The sequence below is a fragment of the Juglans microcarpa x Juglans regia genome, chromosome 3D, assembly GCF_004785595.1.
Source record: "Juglans microcarpa x Juglans regia isolate MS1-56 chromosome 3D, Jm3101_v1.0, whole genome shotgun sequence".
In the NCBI taxonomy this organism is placed as follows: Eukaryota; Viridiplantae; Streptophyta; class Magnoliopsida; order Fagales; family Juglandaceae; genus Juglans; species Juglans microcarpa x Juglans regia.
In genome coordinates, this window is record NC_054598.1 from 29316867 (window position 1) to 29343833 (window position 26967).

General features: G+C 34.8%; 1 protein-coding gene across 2 annotated transcripts; it reads left to right on the top strand.

Moving 5' to 3' along the window:
• The first annotated feature begins 4262 nt into the window (after positions 1–4262).
• On the top strand, positions 4263–6479 carry LOC121256150 (small heat shock protein, chloroplastic). 2 transcript variants are annotated; one of them, XM_041156814.1, is made up of 3 exons: positions 4263–4786; positions 5801–6356; positions 6390–6479. In XM_041156814.1, exons 1-2 carry the CDS (start codon positions 4288–4290, stop codon positions 6238–6240), a joined length of 939 nt encoding a protein of 312 aa, XP_041012748.1. In that variant the 5' UTR covers positions 4263–4287; the 3' UTR covers positions 6241–6356; positions 6390–6479. The 2 variants fall into 2 exon arrangements, with proteins under 2 accessions (XP_041012748.1, XP_041012749.1); XM_041156815.1 differs by having other exon boundaries at positions 5801–6346; positions 6380–6479.
• The last annotated feature ends 20488 nt before the right edge of the window (positions 6480–26967 follow it).

A 26967-nucleotide genomic window follows, 5' to 3' on the forward strand; every position in this document is an offset into this window, starting at 1 on the left:
TTGAAGATCGGCGGCGGGACATCGTCTCTGTGGGGCGCGTATTGAAAAGCGACGATCGGAGAGACCCGAACGACAATCCTCCCTTTATTAGGCCTGAAAAATACAAAAATTAAACTAAAAAAACTACACAAACAATAAGAGAATGGAGCAGAAGGAAAATAGATGAGGGGGGAGGAGTCGAAACTCCCACCCCTTTTCACTAACTCTGAGTTTGGGAGGGTTTTGAGAGAAGGATTTTGAGAGTTTGAGAGAAGGATTTTCCCCGGACTAGATCTCTACACGCAGTGTTAACAGTACACAATGGTGTTCTATTGGGATATGAATTTGAGAGATGAATTCACAGTTTAGGTTTAGGTCGTGCAAGCGGTTAAAACAAAGACTACTACTATCTCGACAAAAGTAGTACACAAGAACAATTTTACAAATTGATGTAAATTATTTTATAATAAAAGTAACTTTATAATATGACGAATCATATTAAAATATGTCAGTTTGTAAGATTATTTTTGTATAATTCTTTTATCGCTAGAGTATTTTCCTTAAAAAAACAATATGATTTACTTAAAAAAATTATTTTTTATGGTGGATTTTTAATGAAAAATGGTACACAAAAATGTAAAATATTTTTTTAAAAAAAAAATAAATTTATCAAATAACATGACTTGATGTATAATATTAAATTATAAAGTAAATATAAAATATTAAATAAAATCATGTTAATTTGCGAATTCGTCACTTTTCAAAATTACATGCATGCACACTCTAAGTATGATGTATGTAGCGTTAAAATGTTGGTATTTGAAGATTCTCCTGCAATTGGAATGGAACATGTAAAGTGGGAGGTGCCAAGGTCGGGGATAGGACTGTTAAAAAGGAATCTGAGCTTGAAGAGAAAGATTTGCATCAACTTAGCATTCCTTTGGAAAAGAAAGAAAGGGTTGTCCACATGGAAACCAGTCAAAGCAGCATCATTGCATTGGATTCTCTTGCTTTTCTTAATTTACTGTTTTTCTCCTTTATTAGGGCTACAAAATAGGGTTACTTCTTGGCTATTTTTGAGAAGTTTAAGAGAAATCAATGAGTTGCTTAAAATTCCTCTGCATTTTGCATTTAATGGCAGTGGGAACTATAAAGGGATGGTGTCTAGACAGTAGACGGCTCTTGCTAACTGTTAGCTATAACTCATTATTCATACCTACTCTACAAAGGTATCTAATTGAGTAAACTATATATATATATATATATATAAAATATTAGTACGACTTCTCAATGTATCTATTTATATTTTTTTTTAATAATTAAGAAAGTGATTATTAATAAATTTATATTTTTTTATTTTTTTAATGATTAAAATTATTTAAAAAATACTTAAAAAAATTAAAATTAAAATTATTAACACTATTATACATATTTAAGCTGTACATACCCTAACATTCTCATACATTTAAAAAAAAAATGTGTCATGATTATAAATATTACGTAATCTTTAAAAAAAAAAAGTTATTATTGCAAAAAATAATTTTTTATTTTTATTTTTTTTAATAAAAATGTAAAGTTTGAAACTTACATACGTCATGCGTAATGATGACAATTGATACCGACCCACTGGATCAGAGGTGTTGAATCTTGGTGAAGTCGTGTTTTTCAATCGAGTCATGAATAGATTATATGGTTTAAATCAAATTCGATTAGGTAAATTAAATATGTTAAATTTTTAAATCTTAATCTAATTTATTTAGATAATAGATTGTGTTATTTTTTTTTATTTTGATCTGTTTAATAATTAATTAAAAATATATTAACATGATACCATTTATTTAAATCTATTTATTTTATGTAAATAGATAGAATTAAAATGCATAACTTATTTGACCTGATTAACATAATTTTATATAAAAGTTAAAATTTATATTTAATAATAACCACAATATATTAAAAATTATATATCAATATTTTTCAAATTTTAACATATAATAAAATCAATATTACAAACTATATAATAACAAATATAAGCATAGGTCTAAAATTAAAATTTAAACAATAAAAATATAAGTATACTGAGAAATATCAATATTACAACTTGACAATGATAAAATTTTAATTTTAAAATAAATTCTAAATAGATCAAAATAAGTTGATTTCATATTAAGCAGATTAACCTATTATTAATCTGTTTATAAATTGTGTGTTAATAAGTAAATCTATTTTGATCCGAATTTGTTGACATCAAATTTAAATCTATTAATTTTATATTATTTTCACGTTAAATTTACAAATCGCATAACATATTGATTCCATTTTAAGGTTTCTTTTTTGAAAAAAACTTCTGAAACATTTAATAAAGCATTTAATGCTCCAACCTTGGGTTCTCTTTCACTCACTGCACGAGTAGCTACAGCTACCAGTGAGAATTGCTTGAAAGATTCCCCAAGTACTTTTGAGCTCGGAGGATGAACATTTTAGATGGAAAAAATTATGGGAAATCCAGATCGCGTAATTTATTTATGTATTAATCACTATAAAAAAAAAATTGTTTATTTTTTATTAAAACAATCTATTATCGTCATAAATAATTATTTTTATTACAAATAACTCATCACAAATATTTTTTTTTTAATTAATATTGACACATTTTAAAACAAAGATTACGGAGGTATTAACTCGATTAATGCTCGGTGTTTTGCCGGAGTAACTCCGGAATAACTTCCGGAAAAATGTGGACATTTATAAGTAACATGTTTGCCAAAACAAAAATGTACATCAAGCCACCCATATGGTTAATTTGAGGAGAACTTTAATCCATGGCAGCAAATATTGAAATATTGATGAATGAGCATGCATGAATTAAGATTGTCTCCAAATGATTTGTGCAAAGTAGCATTAAAGAAATAGCATTGATGAATTGAGTCACATAAGAGCAATGGGCTTGGGACTCTTTTAACTCCATAGTGATGAATTTAGCTAGCAAAACATGAGTTTGAAACACCTTGTATAAACTTGTACAAATCCTCTTTTAATTATCATTAAATTTGTAACCACCTCCTAAGTTATTAATTTCAGCAATCATCCTCTAAATTATCACTAGGTTGCAGTGTACATCATTTTTTCTTTAAAAAGCTAAAATTATCTTAAAATCCTAAAAAATACGAATTATCATATTAGTTTCTATTTATCAAGGATATCTCTGTTAAAGTTTTGATAGAGCGGGTAGATTAAGATTGCGTTTAGATGTTAAATTGAGTTAAGCTGAGTTGAATTTTTTATAAATAGTAGTAAGTTGAGATGGTAGAGTGGGTTTTGTGAAGCTCACCTAAGATGACTTTAAATATATTTGAATGTTAAAATAAGTTTTAAACTTTAGATGTATTTATAGAAAGTTGAAAATATTATGTATTCCACATGTAAAGAGTTGTTAAGTTGAAAAAGATTATAAATCTCATATATAAAAATATTTTGAGTTAAGATAAGTTTAATAATTTAAGAATTAAATGTTTAGATATAAAAAAAATTTAAATATAAATTGAACTTAGTTGAATTAAGTACAGTTAAAAAATCAAACGAAGCCTAAAATATGTGATAACTTAAAAGAAGATGATTGCAAGTTTGATAATAATACGAAGGAGGATTTTTGTTTTTCCCCCTAACCTTTTCTTGTTGTCCTTTCATATAATTAAGGTCTAGTCTCTAGATTGTGCCACGTATGTAATCACACTTGCGTGTACTCTGCTCCATTGCGTCTCGCGTGACTTTCTTTTATTGAATTGCTTAATTCAGAAACAGATGGTATAAAAATAAATTTATAAATAATACATCAAATAATTTTTTTATTATTATAAAATAGATCTACCTATCACATCATTTTAGTCAAATTACGAGTTTACTTTTATAAAATATTTGTATGAATACAACTCTTATTTTCTATTTAACCTAATAATATTTTTATAATTTCTAACTATTATTATACTCTCTAGTGGACAAGGACAATAAGAACAAAATTTAATAATAGGCAAAAAGCCAGGCGTTTTCCGAAGATAAAAGAAAACACAAGGGTCAAATTGCAAACTTTTTTTTTTTTTTAAATGGGCCCCCTTGGGGACTAAAGCCTAAACGCACTTTCCAGTTTCTTCACGGATAAGATTCATGCATTCATAGATTTTTAGATCTTTCTCAAAGGAACGAGAGAGCTACATATAAATAGGAAAACGTCATGTCTGTATTTTGGGTCCAGAACTTTCACACACACTCTCAAACTTTCAAGACCCTTCTCCAGAATTCCCTTAATTATATATGTTTGCCTATATATTCAGCCATCATCTTCTCTGTCTCAAACCATCCAATTCGAGTCGCAGCAAAAACAACTTCACTGATCTTACCGATCCATCCCGGCCACTTCATCGATCTCTCTCTCTCTCTCTCGCTCTTGTTTTTTGGGTTTCTTTCCATTCGTGCATTGCTATAATATACAAATCAATCAGTACCATGGCTGCAACATTATCTTGGTCGTCTTCACCTTTGCTGTCATCCCAGAACGCCAAGAGTTCAAACAAAGCCGCAGGCCGTACCAATTATATTGTGCCATGCGCTGCTGCCGTCCCATGTTCAATGAAAAGTGGCAGCAGGAGACCGTTTAGGTTGTCGTACTCTGCAGTGAAAGCTGAGGCTGGCGGCGGCGATAACAAGGACGCGTCTGTGGATGTGCAGCATGTGAATCAGGGCAACCAAGCTGGGACCTCGGTGGAGAAGATCAGGCCTAGACGCTTGGCTTTTGATGTCTTACGGCCTTTTGGTAAGTCTCATGTATATAATAATGGGCTATCTTGTAAAAGAGAACGTTACCATTAGAAAGATATTTTACAAAACTAAATTTCTAAATTGACATAATAAAATAAAAACTGTTATAATCTGATGTATTATTAATCGTGAATTTATTTTGATGAAATTATTTTAGAGTGTCAATTATGTGACACGATCTGTAAATTTAATACGAATATGATATTAGAGTATTTGGATTTAAAATTAACGAATTTAGGTGATTGATTGGTTAAAATATGATTTATTAACATGTTAATAACAGATGAATCTACTTGATACAAAACTAATTCGTTTTGACATATTTAGATTTTATTTTAAAACTAAAATTTTATTATTAAAATTAAATTGTAATATTGATATTTTTTAATATGTTTATGTTTTTATTGTTAAGATTGGAATTTTAGATTTATATTATTTTTGTTATTGTATGATTTGTAATATTTAATTTTATTATATTTTAAAATTTAAAAAATATTGATATATATCTTTTGAGATATTGTGGTTATTAATAAATATAGATTTTAATTTTTATATAAAATTATGTTAAATAGGTTAAATGAGTTATCAATGTTAGTTTATAAATTTATTTAGATGAAATGGATTTAAATGTATCGTATTGTGTTTATTTATTTATAATTAATTATTAAACGAATCAAAACGGTGATCGTTATCTAAGGTTTCGTTTGAAACTTAAAATTATCTCAACTTATCTTAATTTATTATTATAATTTTTTTAAATTTTAATATAAAATATAATAAATAATTTAATTTTTTTAAATTTTAAAATAATAATAATATTTTAATAATATTTTATCATTTCAATTTAATTCAATTTAATTTAATATCTAAATGTAACTTAAATGGGTTTGATTAGAATTTAAAATTTTGATATGTTTAACCGAATTGATTTATATAATCAAATGTTTATGATTAACATAACACAAAAACGATTTGCGACTCCTAGATATTGACATGTTATTATGCACAGGTCTATTGGACCCATTGAGCCCAATGAGGACCATGCAGCAAATGCTAGACACAATGGACCGTGTGTTCGAGGATGCGATGACATTCCCCGGCAGGAATCGAACAGCAGCAGAAGTGCGAGCGCCATGGGACATCCAAGACGATGAACACGAGATCAAGATGCGGTTCGACATGCCTGGGCTTGCCAAGGAGGATGTCAAGGTGTCGGTTGAGGACGATGTTCTTGTTATCAAAGGAGAGCGCAAGCAGGAGGATGGTAGTACGGGAGATCATGACGACTCTTGGTCTCGTCGGAGTTTCAGCTCCTACGAGACACGTCTCCAGCTTCCTGATAATTGCGAGAAGGATAAGATCAAGGCAGAACTCAAGAATGGTGTTCTTTATATTGCCATTCCCAAGACCAAAGTGGAACGCAAGGTCGTTGACGTGGAAATTCAGTGAAACCCATGCATGGGTGTCATGTGTCTCTGAGTTTGTTATGACATTAGCTTGTACTTGGGTTTTCATGAGTTTTGTGCTTCCGTTCGAAATTTTGCCTTTTTTTTTTTTTTTTTTTTTTTTTTTTTTTTTTTTTTTTTTGTTTTTTTCTCCGCCTTTGATCTTTGCTAAGGTGTGATGGTCATACTCTTGTATCTGTACATGAATAACTATCGTATATAATATATTTCTCTTCAAATTAATTGGTATTAATGTTTTAAAATATGTTCAGTTAAAATCACTGAAATTCTTCAATAAGGATCAAGATTCTTTTAAATAATTATATTTTTATTTTTTCATTTTAAGTTTGAAATAATTAATGATTTTACATCGTATAGAGGTTATGAATTCGAATTGATCTCATTGTACACTCCATTTTAATTAAAATATCTCATGTATTAATTGGATTTATTTATTAAGGTGAAATTGGTTTACACGTGACATAATAATTTAATACTTATTTTCATAAGTTTAGCTTTTGGAATCGATGATTTTTTATAACAGGTAGTGAATATATAATATAATAAATTAAAGTAAGTAGTTTCTATAGTATTTAGATACTCATTTTTATATGTTCATTTAAAATTCGAACTGACTTAAAAAGGTTATATTCTTTCATGACTTTACCCTACTCATGACTACAAGAGGATGACATTTTTTGGGTTGAAAATTTCGGTCTCAAAAATTTTTCATAGATGAAAATCTTTTGTAATTATTTCTCAAAATGACCGTCTTAAAAAACTGTGTTTAGAGAGAATTTTTTTTTTTTTTATCCCTAAAAACTACTTTTAGGGCCGAAGTATGATTGACCCGTCCGAATGATTTTTTTTTGGAGACAAAATAATGTAATTTTTTAACTCAATAAATTAGGGGTGCTAACCGCCCTGCACCATGAGGGGGAGGGTTTTCAACCCCGTCCCCAACCCCGATAGTGGGGGGTGGGATTAAAATCGCATCCCACCCCGCCTTCCGTTCAATCTAGTGATTCACTAGGTTTATAATTTTTTTTGGATCTAATTTTTTTTAACCAAAATTATAATATAATATAATTATAAATTTTATTCAAAAAAATATAAACTCATTAGAATTGTATTTTGGATTGTCTTCACCTCCTAAACTAACCTTTATATAGGAGGCTAAGACAATCAATTAATTTGAATTCAAGTTTTTAACAAATTGTATATATTTATATACAATATATATTTATATAAATATAAAAAATAATATTTTTTATTATAAATTTGAAAGGGTGGGGAGAGAGGTGCAGGGCAGGGCTCGCTGGGGTTAGCCCACCCCCCCACCCCCCACCCCCCGTCCTCGCTAGTGGTCCTTCATGTGGGGCGGGAGCCCCCGTATGTGCGATGCGGGATAGCCAGCCTGCCTATGGGGGGCGGGGTAGACGGGGGCAGGGTAGGGTGGGGCGTGCCCCCGCTGCCCACCTCTACAATAAATTAGGTTCAAACTAACGGAGAACTATTGTTCGAACGGATTGGTAATTTGGTAATTTAATTCGAACGAAACAAATTTGTTTGCTCCTACCCGAATAAATAAAGTGTTTGAACGCTATCTTAGCATTTGAACACATTGGTTTGCGTTTGAACACATTGGTTTGCGTTTGAATGTCCCTGAAAAATGTTCGAATGAAAATTTGTGTTTGAACGTTTAGTTCGACGAAGTTTGTTCGAATAGTTTATTGTCCATTCGAATGATGATGGATTTGTTCGAACATAATGGTATGCGTTCGAATGATCACACATGTAGAGTGTTCAAAGTTATTAGTAATACATTCGAACTCGAGTGACGATTTCATTTTCATTTGAATGGTTTTGGATTGCTCGTTCGAATGATGGCGAACAATGTGTTCGAATGGTAATAATTAATGATTACCATTTGAATTGAAGATTTTCTGTTCGAACCGTAATCAATGATACAGTAAATGAGAAATTCAAAACAAGAAAATTACATTTAAAAAATTATAATTAAGACATCACCATTGTTCAAATGTTGCAATAAGTCAAAAGACATAGAAGATAAGTTCTAAGTTGGTGGTGGCATAAAGTTTTGGAATATCATTAACTACATCTGTTTGAATATTTTTTGGGATTGAACTTCCATCTCCCTTTGCAAGTCTTGTTGTTGTTCTCTTAATCGCACCTCTATATCCTCTATTTGATGCAATTGATCCACCAACTCTCGTTGCTTGGACTTCAACTGTTCGATCTCGAGTTTTGATTTCTTTAAGTCCCGAGAGTTTTTATTTGATTTGCTTTGAGAAGAGAATGAGGTTGAGAAGGAAGGTTTCATGCAACATCCTAAACCCCTCAAATATCCAGAAGGGGGTCCAAGAAGCTGAGAAACAATCTCAATATCGTTAATAGAGGATTCATCAGAAGCAACATTTTGCCGAAGTGAAACCATCTTCTTTTACAAAAAAAAAAAAAATCATTAGAGATATTATAAATAACATATATATTATTAGGCAATACAAATAAAATAAAATAAAACTTACATATTTAAAATGCTTATGCTTTGGGGCTGGTCCAAACACTATCGTGATTTTTATGCGATTTAGCATACAATTGGGTCAGATTATAGTCAATAGGACTATCTTGTTCCTACAAAGAAAAATATATGTTACAACTTCAATTTGAAATGTTGATATATTAATATTTAATGTGGACTAATATAACCTTACCAATTTCTTTGATAGTCAATGAAAAGATATAAAATCTGCATTATGGTATATCTTTAAATTTGCTTTGTTGAAAATACTCTGATCAAGAAAAGAACTAACATTAGGGAAATGCTAGGGAGCCCGTTTTGGACTCCCGGTTAATTTTCTTGATTGCTTTTTTTTTTTTTTTTTTAGTTTTTTTTACTTACTATTTTTTTTACATCATTTTTTTAAACTTTTAAATATTTTTTTAAAAAAAATGACAATATTATTAAATAATATTTTCTTAATCACTAAGTCAATGGAAATTAAAAAAAGGCAATCGGGCAAATAAACGGGAGCCCAAAACGGGCTCCGAAGAATTTTTCTTAACATTATTACTATATTTGTTTCATGCATACAAATTATGATAGTGTTTGATTTATGCGATTAATAGTGATTTATGCGATTATTATTTTTTTTTTGGGTTTAGAAGTAATTTTTTTTAATTTTTTAATAAATTATTAATTTAATAACTCCTTTACATTTGATATTCAGGGAGTCAATATTACTATTTTAGTAGACAGTATCACTAAGTTTCTTAGCATCCCAAGTGAGTAGTGCATACCATGCATTGCCATTGACTGCAGGGACAGACAGTAGCGATGATATCAAGGATGAGGCTCCAACAAACAATGAGGTTTGTCGGTTAATGATAGATGATTCGACTTTTTCATATGATTCGAGCCTTTTTTCGAATGCTAAATTTGATTGTCTCACGTAATATCGATCCATGAAAGCACAACACATATTTCGACATCGAACGAGCATGACTAATGTAACATCCCGTATTTTAGTGTATTTTCACTGAAGGATTATTTTTATTAATTCAAAAATTTATTCTCTTGTTTTAAATATATTTGTTATTTTTAGATGTTTTATTTTATGATCTTTAAATTGTGAAAAAATTAATTTGTGATGTTTCCTTAATATTCATTATTGTTATGCATTTAAATTGTTTTTCTTTTAAATTAGTTTAGTATTGGATTTAATTATTTTATTTGTATTATATCATTACGTTTAAATTATTTTAATTGACTTGCGGTTTTAAAATCTTTTCCGTTAGATCATTTTTGTGACCCAAGATGTGGGGATTGGACCTCATTTCTTTCCCTTCATTTTTTTTCCCTTTTTCTTCTCTTTCCTTTCTTTTTTCTTTTTTCTTTTCCTTCCCCCAGCTTTCCCCCCCCCCCCCCCCCCCCCCCCCCCGCGACACCTTCTCCCCTCCTCTCCCGTGCGCTTCTCTCTTTCCACCCAACCCATCGCCGTCGCGCCGCCGTGCGCGACACCTTCTCCTCTGCCGTTCGCTTCCCCTCCGGCCGGCGACCACCTCCCTCCATTCTCAGCTCCTATCGCGCCGCCGTTTGCCCCATGAGCCCCTCCAAGCAGCGGCGCATCTTGAGCTCCAGCGCCGCCGTCGCGCCACCACCGGCCACCATCTCTTCACCACTTCATCCTCGACCTCCTAGCAACCCAATGGACCCAACCCCAGCTCTGATCCGTCACCGGTGAAGCACATCCAACCTCATTTTCGATTTTGATATTTTTGGCCTAAAACCACCCTTTGCGCCGCCACCCACGGCAAACCACCACCACCATTGGCTTCACCGACCTCTCTAGGCCTACCCTATCAATTTTGGGTCTTGGTTTGTTTCCGTTGAAAAGTAAATTTTTGAGACCCACGGCCACAGTGTATTTTACACTGTTACGTTGCTGAGCCGCCACTTCTTGCAGTTTCGTGATCCTTCAGAAATTATAATATAGCGCTGTAAGTATTTTTCCAAAGAACTTTCGTGATTTAAATGTATTTTTGCACTAACACATATTATTGTGATTTGGTTGGATATGCCGGACTGAGTCCGAGGAGTTCGGGGGTCGGATGGATTATGGACGGAGTTGTGTGTTTGGTTGGTATTGTGAATTGTTAGTTGTGGTGTTGTTTCATGTATATGACATATTCGCACGCATGTTCATGTTTGAAAATGAAAACTGGGTTTTCACATGATTGCATACATGTTCATGTGTTTATCTAAAAATTGAATGTTCATGTGAAATGATTTGAGTGTGTTTGAAACGAGTAGATTGACTGGTTTGAGAAAAAGAAAGAGACTGTGGGGATGGTGGTAAGCAGGGACGGTGGTAGAGTCCCACCTGTGATTCCCGCCTACGGCGCACGCGATAGGGATGGTGGTAAGCAGGGATGGTGGTTGTGTCCCGCCTGTGATTCCCGCCTATGGTGCACGTGGTAGAGATGGTGGTAAGCAGGGATGGTGGTATAGTCCAGCCTGTGATTCCCGCCTACAGTGCTCTGATAAGTATTCCTTGTGTGTGATAAGTATTCATTGTGTGGAAAGGAACTGTAGGGATGGAGGTAAGCAGGGATGGTGGTAGAGTCTCGCCTGTGATTCCCGCCTACGGTGCACGCGATAGGGATGGTGGTAAGCAGGGATGGTGGTTGTGTCCCGCCTACGGTGCACGTTGTAGGGATGGTGGTAAGCAGGGACGGTGGTAGAGTCCCGCCTGCGATTCCCGCCTACAGTGTCCGATAATTGGTTTGTTTTGTGTGAATCATTTTCTGGGAAAATGACAGACTATGTTTTTGGGCCAAAATGAGATTTTTGGCGTGTGTTGGAAATAATCATTTTTCTGGGAAAAATGGTATTTTATGGCTAAGTGTATTTTGTCATATGAATTCGTGTTGGTTGCATTAATATGTTTTTATCCCGAGAGTTGTTTGGTTTATACTTACCTGCGGTACCATTTTTTTGGTAACGCAGATTTCGATGCAGATGAGGCTGAGGGTGAGCATGTGGATTTGGCTCCGCCCGAGGAGTGATCTGGGATCACTCGTCTTGGTTTGAGATTTGTAAAATATTTATTTTTGGATGACTGTATAATTTTTAAACATTTTTACTGATTCTTTAAATTGTATTAACAATTCTGGTACTTAGTTGTATTAATTATCCGCTGCGTTCTTTTTGTACACTGTTGCATGTACACACACTTGGCACTATCGTTGGGATGTGTGACCCTGTTGTCATCATCCCGGCGTCTCGATTCCCGTGTCTCCTTACATGGGGGTTGTGGGCGCCACAGGTGGTATTAGAGCAGTTCGGCTCTGGGTAAAACCACATGTCTCATTGGTGGAGTACCATAAAGTTTTAAAGTTGTGACTTGAAACTATTTGGTTTGAAGTATGTTATTTTAATGGTTTTAATTTATTTATGTTTTTATATTTTGTTGGTTTTATTTATTTTATCGTATACTACTTGTATGTTATTTTATTTTATTTGTTTTATTTTATGGTAAGTTATTTTATTTATTTATTTTTTAATTATTTTATTGTGCACTACTTTATTTGTTTTATTCATTTTGTCTTATTATATTTTATTGTTGGTTTTATTTATTTTGTCGTATATTATTTATTTATGAAATTTTATTTATTTTGTTTTATTCGGAGTTGAAAAACGGGTGAAGAGTTGTGCTATGGCAGGAAGATGGTACGACTGTGATTGCTATTGTTAGGCTTGAATATTTAGTGTAGTCAGCTTGAACTTTTATAGGCTTGGGTTGTTTTTATTATATCGAGGCTTGAAGGGAACGGCATGGTCTGGGTGATCTCTGGAGAATAAGATAATTGAGGTTTTAGATTTTGTGGAGTTATGATAGGGGGTTTTAGAATAGAAGGTTGTAAGTTCAACAAGCTTCAAGGTTATATTTATGAGAAGTTTATCTAAAGTTTGTGGCTCTATAGTTTTTAGAAAATAAGTTTATTGTATTTAAAGTGGTAGGTTCAACAAGCAATTAAGGGATTACTTAGATTAGAAGTTTTTGATCTTGCCGACCTTGATAAGCAGCTTGTTAACATTTGAGACTTTAGAATTTACAAGCTTTATATGGTGAATGTTTTAGATTTAAGATCGTCAATCTTGAGGATTTCGGAGAATGATTCTTATCTGGATTAAGGTTTTAGACTTGCAAAGTTGAAGGGTTGAATTATAATAGGATTTGAGTTCTTAGTTTTGTAGACTTGGTACGCTAGCTTGGTCTATTCTATCAATTGATTAGTTGGTAATCATTAAATTGGGATTGATCAGAGTTGAGTTACTGATATAAGAATTTTTAGGAGAGAACTTCTTTGGAGATGGAAGGTAATGATCTAGTTTGTGTATTTTTCGAGGATTGAAGATGTTGATCTAGTTCATAAAATGATTGTTTTTAACTCGAGGTTAGTGACAGGTTGAGGATTTAATCCATATCAATTTTAAGGATAATAGATGGTGCGGATGTAGGAAATTATACTTGTTGATTTCAAGGATATAGGCTCAGATGATGGAAATGGTAGTGTCTGATCACTTGCACGTTTGGAGGATTATTGGTTCTGGCTAAGTGTGCATGAGATCGATGCGTAATAGTGGTGAGTGTGTATGCATTTCGGAGAGTACAGGGGTTCTTGTCTCTTTTTGGCTTGGAAGAAGTATCTTGGGTAGGTGTTGAAAATGAATAAATACAATAATATTAAATTCAAGAGATTTTGGTTTGGAGTTTTTGGTGAGTCAATCGGAGTGTGTAGCCGAAGCGGATTACTCAATGGAATGAAGGTTGACAATAATTATTGTGATTATCTTCATGAATTAATTGTGACTTGAGGTTACCTAGGAATTTAAATTTCGAGGTTATACTTTCTTTGAAGATCGAGCAGCCAGTTGGTTAGATTAAGGATATTGCTATTAACTTGAAGAGAGATTGATGGGTCGTCATGTTTGGTGTAAGATAAGATCTTGGAAGTTGAAGCTTAGGCATTAGCGATGAATAATATGATCAAGTATGTGAGTTAATCAAGCATTAGGATCCTTGGGTGATTTGCATTTGGCTTTTGGTGGATTGATGATTTGAGTAAAATGGCTTGCCTTGAGGTTTAATAGTGATGTGCTATTGAGGAATTTGAGTTAACTCGTGGTTTTGGGAAAGAGAGCATTTTTCTACTAAATTGTGATAAGAGTTTTTGGTTAGTAGGTATGGAACCACCTTGTACCCGATGGTGCTAGTTTTTATGAGGACATAAATTTTATGCTTGTGGTGAATATCAGAGTGCGCAGCAGAAGTGTGATATTTTTGTTGTAGTTAGGAGTTCGGATGTTGTGCTGATCTTGAGGAATTAGTGGTAATTTGAATTTTTGAGACGATACTTGTAGTTGAAGATTAATCATTTGGTTGTGCCAATTATGTTATGGATGGTTAACTTTGGATGTGGCCATTAGGTTACCAAAGATAGAATTTAATGTAGGTTTATAAGTTGTAGCATAGGAATTGATTGAGGTTAGCATGGATTATTGTATGAAGCTATTAATCATTGGAATTTATTGGATATTGTATTAAGGTTCTTGGGGAAATGAGATTTTGGATAACATAGCCACTATAGGAATATTAGGCGTGCTGTGCCACTGGGGGACTAATGCGAGTATGATGGATTTGCCTATGGGAGTAGACTTGAGAGAGCATTACTTACGCTTTTGGGCGTTGGTGATGGTATGTTATCTCAAGCGTGTTCTGGTTGTATCATGTATCCTGTTTTAGCATAATGTATGGCCTTACAAATTTCGAGGACGAAATTTTTTTTAAGGGGAGAGAATGTAACACCTCGTATTTTAGTGTATTTTCACTGAAGGATTATTTTTATTAATTCAAAAATTTATTCTCTTGTTTTAAATATATCGGTTATTTTTAGATGTTTTATTTTATGATCTTTAAATTGTGAAAAAATTAATTTGCGATGTTTCCTTAATATTCATTATTGTTATGCATTTAAATTGTTCTTCTTTTAAATTAATTTAGTGTTGGATTTAATTATTTTATTTGCATTGTATCATTATGTTTAAATTATTTTAATTGACTTGCGGTTTTAAAATCTTTTCCGTTGGATCATTTTTGTGATCCCAGATGTGGGGATTGGACCTCATTTCTTTCCCTTCATTTTTTTTTTCTTTTCCTTCCCCCAGCTTCTCCCCCCCGCGCGACACCTTCTCCCCTCCTCTCCCGTGCGCTTCTCTCTTTCCACCCAACCCACCGCCGTCGCGCCGCCGTGCGCGACACCGCCCTTGCCGTTCGCTTCCCCTCTGGCCGGCGACTACCTCCCTCCATTCTCAGCTCCTATCGCGCCGCCGTTTGCCCCCATGAGCCCCTCCAAGCCGAGGCGCATCTTGAGCTCCAGCGCCGCCGTCGCGCCACCACCGGCCACCATCTCTTCACCACTCCATCCTCGACCTCCTAGCAACCTAATGGAACCAACTCTAACTCCGATCCGTCACCGGTTAAGCACATCCAACCTCATTTCCAATTTGGGTATTTTTGGCCTAAAACCACCGTTTGCGCCGCCACCCACGGCAAACCACCACCACCATTGGCTTCACCGACCTCTCTAGGCCCTACCCTATCAATTTTGGGTCTTGGTTTGTCTCCGTTGAAAAGTGGGTTTTTGAGACCCACGGCCACAGTGTATTTTACACTGTTACGTTGCTGAGCTGCCACTTCTTGCAGCTTCGTGATCCTTCGAAATTATAATATAGCGCTGTAAGTATTTTTCTAAAGAACTTTCGTGATTTAAATGTATTTTTGCACTAACACATATTATTGTGATCTGGTTGGACATGCCGGACTGAGTCCGAGGAGTTCGGGGGTCGGATGGATTATGGACGGAGTTGTGTGTTTGGTTGGTATTGTGAATTGTTGGTTGTGGTGTTGTTTCATGTATATGACATATTCGCACGCATGTTCATGTTTGAAAATGAAAACTGAGTTTTCACATGATTGCATACATGTTCATGTGTTTATCTGAAAATTGAATTTTCATGTGAAATGATTTGAGTATGTTTGAAACGAGTAGATTGACTGGTTTGAGAAAAAGAAAGAGACTGTGGGGATGGTGGTAAGCAAGGACGGTGGTAGAGTCCCGCCTGTGATTCCCGCCTACGGTGCACGCGATAGGGATGGTGGTAAGCAGGGATGGTGGTTGTGTCCCGCCTGTAATTCCCGCCTATGGTGCACACGGTAGAGATGGTGGTAAGCAGGGATGGTGGTATAATCCCGCCTGTGATTCCCGCCTACAGTGCTCTGATAAGTATTCCTTGTGTGTGATAAGTATTCATTGTGTGGAAAGGAACTGTAGGGATGGTGTGGTAGAGTCCCGCCTGTGATTCCCACCTACGGTGCATGCGATAGGGATGGTGGTAAGCAGGGATGGTGGTTGTGTCCCGCCTGTGATTCCCGCCTACAGTGCACGCGGTAGGGATGGTGGTAAGCAGGGACGGTGGTAGAGTCCCATCTGCGATTCCCGCCTACAGTGTCCGATAATTGGTTTGTTTTGTGTGAATCATTTTCTAGGAAAATGACAGACTATGTTTTTGGGCCAAAATGAGATTTTTGGCGTGTGTTGGAAATAATCATTTTTCTGGGAAAATGGTATTTTATGGCTAAGTGTATTTTGTCATATGAATGCATGTTGGTTGCATTAATATGTTTTTATCCCGAGAGTTGTTTGGTTTATACTTACTTGCGGTACAATTTTTTTGGTAACGCAGATTTTGATGCAGATGAGGCTGAGGGTGAGCCTGTGGATTTGGCTCCGCCCGAGGAGTGATCTGGGATCACTCGTCTTGGTTTGAGACTTGTAAGATATTTATGGATAGCACGAGGAGAGTCAATTGATCTACCTCTATACTTTCTCATCCACATCCGATCTAAGTCATAGTATTTGATTGAAAGTAGTTTACTGTATGCATTGATGATTTCCAACCTTCTAGTTAAATTGGCGGTGAATGTGTTTTTGACAGACCGGAGGCAACCTCAAATTGGGTCCCTTAACAAGATCACTTTCAGCAAGAGCTAGAGCTCCTACGGATGTCGATGCTGCTACAGAGATTGCAGGGACTACTACTAGGGAGATGTGACCCCTATTCGAGGAGCATCGTGTACTTTAATTTTGATAGTTTTTATTTTTTATATATAGCTAGCTTATTTGTTAACAAAAAAAGGAGATTTGTCTTTTAATTTTCTTACCATATGGAGATATAAAAAATGAGTTTCTCTGGAATGGAAAACTTTTTTTATTTGAAAATTTTTATTTACCATAAAAAAAATATTAACTAATTTTTCAATTAATTATATTAATTTCTTAGAACGATATATATGATATATTTTAATTTACTATAAATAATAAATCCGTATAGGTAGTGTTTTCATCTTTTAAAATTGAAAACTAATAGACTCAAATAATGATTATTATTAAAATATTTGAATGCTTTCAATAAATTTCTATAAATAAAATTATTTCAATTTTGTACGTCATTGTTTTAATCAATCTTTGAACTTTTGAACTGTTTTATAAATCCATTCAAACGTAAAATTACTATTCGAACAAGATATCAAACGCCCCCACCAGATTTATATATACCTCCTGCCAAAAAAATCGTTCAAATACTTACCTCAACATTCGAATAGAAAATGCTATACCTTTGAACGGTCTCAAAAGTAGTTTGAAGATGTCTAACCCTTCCCCTCCACAATTGTATAAAATTTCCTGCCAAAAAGATTGTTTGAGCATTTATGTCAACATTCAAATGTAAAATACTATACCGTTCAAACATATTACATTACGCTCGAATAGTTTTCTCCTTTGAGACACTGTATTTTGTCTCAAAAATTCTAGTTCGAACATATATTTATTTTTTTAAATGCGTAAAAAATTACTTTCATATTTTGAGACAAAATTTGAATTTTGTCTCAAATAACTACTTTCAGTGATAAAATTTAATTCGTCTCTAAAAGTTTTCATCCCTAAAATTTAAATTTCTTATAGTGAGTCTATGCATGACTTAGGCTTAAAAGTTAAAGCAAAACTTAATTTTACCCTCACCATTTGGGGAGCAGGTTTAGAGTATATATATTAGGCGCCATACGATGTGTAACAATAATTAATTTTATTATTGAGAAATATTTTATAAAACTAAATTTTAAAAAAATAGAATAAAACTTTTGCACAAAGTAATCATAATCATCCAAAATTATAGTGGATATATCTCTTTGACTCTTTTTTTTTTTTTTTTTTTTTAATTGCCAAGTGCTCTCCTGCTGAGCACTAAACATGAATCAAATTACCTAATTCCAAGATCAAAACAAAAGCACTCCCTATTTCCTGTACAAGATTGCGCGCACCTTCTTAGAAAATTATTTTTTATTGGGTAGTCATGGCATCTCTCAACCCTAAAAGCTAGTTCAAGTGGTGAGACTTTTCCTCTAATTTATAAACTGACCACCAATCATTTCCACAACCGATATGAGACAATTTTCACAATCTCCCCCTCAAAAATTGGGCTTTGGGTTAGAGCAGTGACAATCCGTTTTCCCGCAGGCTATTAGTCCAAAACTGTTGGTAAACTTGAATTTTAATATCAGTGTTAGGTGATCACGAGCCTCTCTCAACCCCCAAAACTAGCTAAAAAAATGAGACTTTTCCTCTCACTTACAAATTAACCACAAACCCCTTCCACAACTTATGTGGTACAACCCCAACACTTCCTACACTTATATCAATAACTCTTGCAGCTGTTGCTGAATAATTTGTTACAACAATCCTAATTCTCATTGCACCATTGGTCTTGTCCTTTGTCAGCTATGGAGGACTAATAAATATCTGCAACACTACTGGCTTTAGCAACACAAGTAAGTACTCAAGGAAGGCAGCAAGTAGTAAATTTTGCATGCCCATATTCAAATCATAATTTGGTGGGAGATGCTCTGATATAGCTTCCTTGGATAACCAATAACAAGATATCCCTGACAAGGATTGGGGTGTTGAACTCCAAAATCTTTCCATGCATCCATTATCCCTTCTTGCAAAACCTTCCCATGCTTTGCTGCATTAACTCACATGTTTGACACAAAATCCTATACTGGGTTTACAAAGAGCAGATTAAGCAGTTTCCCATTTTGCTCCAGAGAGAATAAAAGAATGAGCAATAGAATTGCAAGAGTTTAGGAGGTGTTAAACCGTTAAAGAGAGACTCGAATGAAGTGTTATATAAAACCACGTACAGCTAGGCATTGTATATGAGGGAGATGCAGAGATTTGTAGTTGAACCTTACGACGGAATTTCGGTAAATTTTGTAAAGGAAAGAACAAAAAATTAAAAAGAAGAAGAGAGGTAATCGTCAGCAGGCCTGCAACAGATCAGGTCATGAGATGGTATGGAAAGTGCTCGCCCATCTACATTTGCTTTCAGCTCTATTTATGCTAACTGGAAGCATATATATATATATATGTATGTATTATGTTGTCAGTGTCCACTTGCATAGACCCCATTAGCGATACGTACACATAAGAAGTTTGTGGCCGTACAAGTGGCATATAGCTTTACAGGTTAGGCACTTGTTTAGACTCAACTTTATGGGGACAATTTAATATATAATATCTGCGGCAGCAGATTTAAAGGGTAAAGTGAGGGGACCGGGAAGTAGGCTTGTTTGAGGAATGCTCTCAGTTTTCATGGCTACTTTCTATATATGTTGTTGGTAGAGAAGAATAAGATGATATATCCTTTATAATATTGTTGGCCGAGGTTCGAATCTCGACTCATGAATTATTAATGTTGGGTGAGGGATAAGTCAAGTACTGTCTATAATTTAAATAGATCTTGGGCTGTGTCCCTTAGGAGCATATGATATTGATTCTCATTTTTCTCTAGGAAGGATTCCTGTTCTCTTCCAAAAAAAAAACTATTTACAACCTCGCTTACTAACACACTGAATAGCTAGACTAACTTGGGAGGGATCGATGGCTCCCATTCATGATGCCACATATATGATAAATAGAAGTGTAACCAAAGACCAATTGTATTTCTTAATAAAAAAGAAAGATAATGTTACTAATAAATCCAATTAGAGAATGTTTCATCAACAAAATAATCTCACGAGCATATATGGTTTGATATGGTATGTAAAATTGCTAAAAACTGTAAACTGAAAAATAGAGGACTTGAATGTAAAAGAGATCTAAACTTCTTCTCATTAATAACGTGAATGTAAAGGCTATACAATGGTTATATTTATTCACTTGAGATTCACTAATGTGATTGTAAAATGCTTGATCTGGCCAACTAATTTATCTACATGTAACTAACTTAACTGTCAACTAACACTCGATGAAACCTTCTGTTTGGCTTCTTGGGATTTTAATTCCAATTCCTTTATATGATTTTGTATATTCCAACCCCCCCTGCCCCCCCAAAGATGAGAATGGATATTAATCATTCCCATCTTGCAAATAAGATGATGAAAATTAAGTGATCCAAGAGGCTTAGTTAATATATCTACTAGTTGATATTTGGAAGGAATGTGAATGATTTTGATGAGTCATTCTTGCAATTTCTCCTAACAAGATGGCAATCTAGTTGGATGTATTTTGTCCTTTCATGATGAACATGGTTTGAGGCAATGTCAGATGCAAGCTTGCTATTCGTATAAAGCAATGTAGCTTGAGAGTGAGTAATGTTTAAGTCAGCCAGAAGATAAACTAGCCATTGAAGTTCACAAGTTGTAGAGGCTAGTGCTCTATATTCAGATTCTGCAGATGATCTACTAATAGTAAGTTACTTATTTGATTTCTAGGAGATGAGAGAATCTCCTATAAAAACTGTGAAGCCAGTAACACTTCTTCTAGTATCAAGACAACCCCCCTCCAAATCACTATCTAAGTAGGCTTTTAGATGTAAGGGTAATGATGCAACTAGAAATATTCCTTGACCTGGTGTAGCCTTTATGTATCGAAGGACTCTTTCAGTAGCTTGGAGATGTAATGTGCTAGGACTAGCCATGAATTGAATCAGTGCTATGTAATCGACCAACCAGTCTTATGTAAGAGGTAGGATCAGATAAAGGAGGGGAGTAATCATGTGCACTGAGCTTTATAGTTGATTCCATAAGAAAAGCTACTGGTTTGCATCCAAAAAAGCCATTAACTTTCTTTGACATAAAGTAATACCCTTGGTTGATCTAGCAAATTCAATGCCTAAAAAATATTTCAATTCACCCAAGTCTTTTATTGTAAAAGAATCATGCAAAAACTTCTTTACATCGGCAATATGCTCAATGCTATCAGAAGCAATAATAACATCATCAACATATATCAATAGAGCCATAAAATTGCTGGAAGTTTGTTTGATGAAAAGTGATGAATCTAACTTGCCTTGAGTAAATCCAAACTGAAGTAAAGAAGAAGACAGTTTTGAAAACCACTGTCTTGAAGCCTGTTTCAGGCCATATAAACTCTTTTTGAGTTTGCATACTCGAGGATCATTAGGAGAGAAAAATCCTTGTGGCAATTATATATACACTTCTTCATTTAAATCTCCATGCAAGAAAGCATTGTTTACATCAAGTTGATGTAAATGCCAATGCTTTATTGCAGCCACAGTAAGCAAGACCTGCACAGTTGTCATTTTTGCAACAGGAGAGTAGGTGTCAAAGAAATCAAGGCCTTCTTGTTGGGTATAACTCTTTGCTACTAATCTAGCTTTATATCTCTCAACTGTACCATCAGCTTTGAATTTTACACGATAAACTCATTTGCAACCTATTGCAATTTTATTTGGAGGCAAAATAGCAAGATCCCAAGTTTTATTAAGCCCAAGAGCTTTTATTTAATCTATCATAGCCTTTTGCCATTGAGGGTGTGAAAGGACGATGTTACATTCACCGCTCCCAGCTCCTAGCTCCCGCTGGGAGCTACCTTTAGGTATAATTGATTTTTTTTGTTTTGTTTTTTTTTTTTTTTACATGTATTTTTTAACATTTTAAATATCTTCTAAAAAAATAAAAAAAATACAATATTATGAAAAAAAATACTTCCTTAATCACTAAGTAAAAAAGAAAAAGAAAAAAATTTCAACGATAACACCGAGCGGTAAAAACCAGTGGTGAGAGTATCATTTTCCTTAAAAGATTATAGAAAAACAAGTCACTACAGCCACTGCTGGGAGCTACCACTAATTGTTTTTATATGTGTTTTTTTAATACTTTTTAATATTTCTTTTTTAAAAAAATTCACAATATTATTAAAAAAAAATTCTTAATCACAAAGTAAAAAAATAAAAACAACAAAAAAAGAAAAAAAGAAAAGGGAGTTGTGGGAGTATCATTATTTGGGTGTGAAATGACTTGTTTGAAAGTTTTAAGTTCAGAAATAGAGGAAATAGCAGAAACAAAAGTTTTATGTTTAGGATACAATTTGGAATTAGAAAGAAAAGGAAGGATAGAATAAGGCTTACCAGAAGAAGGACATCTAGGAGATGCTTGAGATGCGGAAGCTATATTAGTCATATTACCACAATAATAGTTCTACAAATATGTAGGAGAATGCCTAATTCTTTCAGATCTTCTAAGATTTGTAATATCATGATTTGAAGAAATGGAATTTGTAGGAGATAATGAAGAAGAATTTGAAGGATTTGGGACTGCTGAGTCATAGACTTGAGGAAAATTGGGAAAAACAAAGGGTATATGATCAGTATTAGGTATGGATGGGAAAATTGATTCATGAAAGACCATATTTTTGGATACAAAAGTTTTGGGAGTGAGTAGATCAAGGACTTTGTATCCTTTTATATTGGGTGGATAACCAAGGAATAGACATTTTGAAGCTCTTGGGTGGAATTTGCCTCGATTACTTGTAATGGTACTTGCAAAACACAAGTAGCCAAATACTTTTAAATAGTTATAAGCTGGTGGTTTTTGAAATAGAAGACAATATGGTGTTTGATTATTGAGAATGGATGAAGGGGTATGATTAATGATATGTGTAGCAGTTAATACACAATCAGTCCAATAAGATAGGGGTAATTTTGACTGAAACAGAAGAGCTCTAGTTACATTCAATAGGTGTTTATGTTTTCTTTCAACCTTACCATTTTGCTGAGGGGTTTCAACACATGATAGTTGATAGATTATGCTAGGGGTGGGCAGCGGGGGCGGGCTCCGTTAGGCGGGGTGGATCACCCCGCCCGTCAGATGCGGGCGGCGGGGCCACCCGCTCGCATCTGGGGCAACATCCGGGGGTGGGGGCGGGCTGGGGTGACCCCGCCCTGTATATACCCCGCCCCGCCCGCCCCGGATATATATATATAATTATAATTATATATAATTATATTATATACGTTATTTACATATATATTAAAAAAAAAAAAAACCCAGGCATGAAACGACGTCGTTTCATGCCTGGGTTTAAAATTCCCAGACTTAAAACTGAAACCCAGCCCCCCCTTTCTCGGCTCTGCCCCCGATTTCTTCTTCTCACTCTCAGTCGCTCTCGCCTCTCTCTCTCTCTGAGTTACTTCTCGCAGCCGTGAGCCGCAGCCCGGTCCGTCTATCTGCATCGCCATCCCCGTCGCACGACTCAGACTCGCACCCGGTTCCTCTCTCTTCATCTCCAAAGGTAAGAAACCCAAATTCGACACTTTAATTTTTTTGTGATTTACATATTTAATGGAGATTGGAGGAAGGATCGGTTTATCGGAGATGGAGGATGAGATTTTGTGAATTGTGTGCTGTGGAGTTTAGATTGTGCATGTGGTTTGAACTTTGAAATTTTGAATGACTCCCGTGACCCGTGAATTGTGTGCTGTGAATTGTTTTTTTTTTTTTTGTTTGCATTATATAATGTGTGTAAATCACTGAATTTCAATATTATTGTGTCTAATTAATTCGGATTGGAGCCCTAAATTAATTTAGGGCTCCAATCCGAAATCCTAAATTAATTTAGGGGTTTTAATCTTTGAAACCCCTAAATTAATTTAGGGTATTGAAAACCCTAAATTAATTTAGGGGTTTAATCTTTAAAATTGCTATGCACTAGGGGTTTAAAAAATTAATTTAGGGGTTTAAAAACAGAATTTCATGTTCCCTACCAAATTGAACAAAAAAAAAAAAAAGAATGCACTAGGGTATTTCGAAATTCAATATAATGAATTAAGATGAAATATATATATTTATATATATATATATATGAAATTATGAATGTCAAGTGGTACTTTTTTTTTTTTTTTTTTTTTTTTTATGTTCATTATAATTTATATAGTTGCTATGCTTATGCCTTATAGTCTTTCAAGTTATAAATATATATATATATATATATATATATATATATTGTGAATGTCAAATTCATTTGAACACAAAAGAGAATTTGCATAAACATGTCGTTTTAGTAAAAAGAAAGCATTTAGGGTGACAAGACAAAGCCCTCAACAAATTTGGAACATTCATACTAACACAATAATTATGGTGCATGCCCATTATCGATATGGACATCCATCCTTTTATAAAGCGACCATAATCATTATTATCCATTCATATCAACATCTCATCCCTTGTTTTGAGTTGATTTCTAGACGTTTCATTTTTATTGTATTGTATTTAATTTCTTTATTTAATTTAATATGCTCGGATGTGATCATTTTTCTTAATATGTAGGTTCAAATTTGTCTGTTTTGAGTTCGGGGAAATAATTAAAATAGTACAATAAAAAATAACTAAAACCACTACAAGTCTTTTTATAACTTGAATAATTAATGTGTCTTTTTAATGCCTAAAATTTATGACTTTAAATTTTTTACAATTGTTTGATGAATTATATGGTCTAATTTTTTATTCTACTTTTTTTTTTTTTTATGTTCATTATATATTTGCTATGTTTTCTATAATTTCAGATTTGTTGTTTGCTTGAGTTTATGGATATGCCAGCAGATTCTAGTGCGAGCTCTCCTTTCCAGGCCGAGGGCACCCCTACCCCTACCCCTACACCTACACTTACACCTACCCCTCCTACTCAAACCCCTACCCCTAGCCCTACGGCACCTTGCCCCGCCCCCAAGCCCAGCAAGAAACCTGCTTCAATAGTTTGGAGTCATTTCACCAAACTAGAGGGTGGTGACTCAAGTAACCCCCAAGCCAAGTGTAACTATTGTGGGAAAATTTATGGATGTCACTATAGGAAATATGGCACCTCACAATTAAAGGTGCACTTAGAAGAACAATGCAAAAAAAGTCCAATATTAAGATCATTACAAGACAAAAGCCAATCTAGGCTAGAAATTGGACTTAAAAAAATGGCGGATGGGACTAGTGGGGGTGCAACTTTGAGGAGGTATACTAAGTATGATCCCGATGAGTGTAGAAGACACCTAGCTCGTATGGTCATAATGGACGAGCTACCTTTTCAAATTGTTGATGGGAAAGGGTTCCAAGCGTATTCTCGCTACTTGGAACCAAGGTTTAATATTCCTTCTCGCCACACGGTGGCAAAGAATGTAAAAAAACATTATCACATTGAAAATGAGAAGTTGAAGGGTCAATTGGCGGATCAATTTGTCTGTCTCACCACTGACACTTGGACATCGATCCAAAATTTTAATTATATGTCTTTGACTGTGCATTTTATTGATTGTCATTGGACATTGCAAAAGAAAATTATAAAATTTTGTAAAATCACCGATCATAAGGGTGAGACAATTGGAAAGGCCTTGGAGGCCGCAATAAAGGAGTGGGGGTTGACCCGAGTGGTTACAGTCACAATCGATAATGTCTCGTCTAACGATGTTGCATTGGGACATCTAAAGACCTATTTTAGAGAAGCAAATAAGACACTCATGGGTGGTGAGTGTCTGCATGTAAGATGTGCGGCACATATTCTGAATCTGATTGTCACTGATGGTTTGAGAGATCTTCATGACTCAATTGCTCGGGTTAGGACTGCTGTGAGATGGGTGAGATCTTCTCCTTCGAGGTTGGACAAATTCAAGGTTGTTGCGAGATCTGCGGGCCTAACATCTAAGAGGGGCCTTTGTACTGATATGCCTACACGATGGAACTCAACATTTCTGATGTTGGAGGCGGCCCAAGAATATAAGCTGGCATTTACATTATTGGGTGACGAAGACATCCAATATGTTAAATATTTTGATGATCACGGGGGATTGGGGAAACCCGTAGAGGATGATTGGGAAATTGTAACTAATTTTGTAGAGTTTTTGAGACTTTTTTACGATGTCACCATGAGGCTATCTGGAATTTTGTACCCTACATCCAATGTTGTATGTCAGCAAATATGTAAGGTAAAAGAAGAATTAGATGACATGGTCGCGGGTGGTCACATTAGGATGCGGGAGATGTCATTGATTATGAGGACAAAGTACGACAAGTATTGGAGAGATTTAACGAAGGCTAATATTTTGTTATATGTAGCTGTCGTCTTTGACCCGAGGTATAAGTTGGATGGCATGATACTTGGATTGGGCCTTGCGTACGGGCAAGTATGGGCAGAGCTTATTGCAGCAAGGGTTCGGGAAACCCTTACTAGATTATTTGATGAGTTTTCCACCCTGCGGGGTGGTAATATTGCGGCACCTACACCTACCCGCTCAGCCTCAGGCTCACAGTTTCCTGAAGTCGAGGTTGGGAAAAGACGTAGATTGGAGTGGGGTGAGAGGTATGAGCAGACCCCCTTCCTTCGGAGTTCTGTAGAGGCTCAGCTAGAGATAGACAGATACTTAGCAGCAGAGATTCTACCATTTTCACGAGATTTCGATATATTAAGTTGGTGGAAGGTGAATGCCGTGAAGTATCCCATCCTTGGAGAGATAGCCCGCACACTTTTGGCCATCTCTGTTAGCACAGTAGCCTCAGAGTTGGCCTTTAGCACGGGAGGACGTGTATTAGATTCATTTCGGAGTTCATTAGCTCCTGCCACTGTAGAGGCTTTGATTTGCACGCAGAATTGGATCAAGGGAACTCCAATTCATGTTCCGGATGTTCTTGAGTATGAGAAGGCCGACGTCGAGGAGGATAGTGATGATCAGTCTGGATCTGGTATTTATTTTAATTTCATTTTCTAATTTCTTATTTTAATTTATTTATTTTCATTTAATTGGTATTCA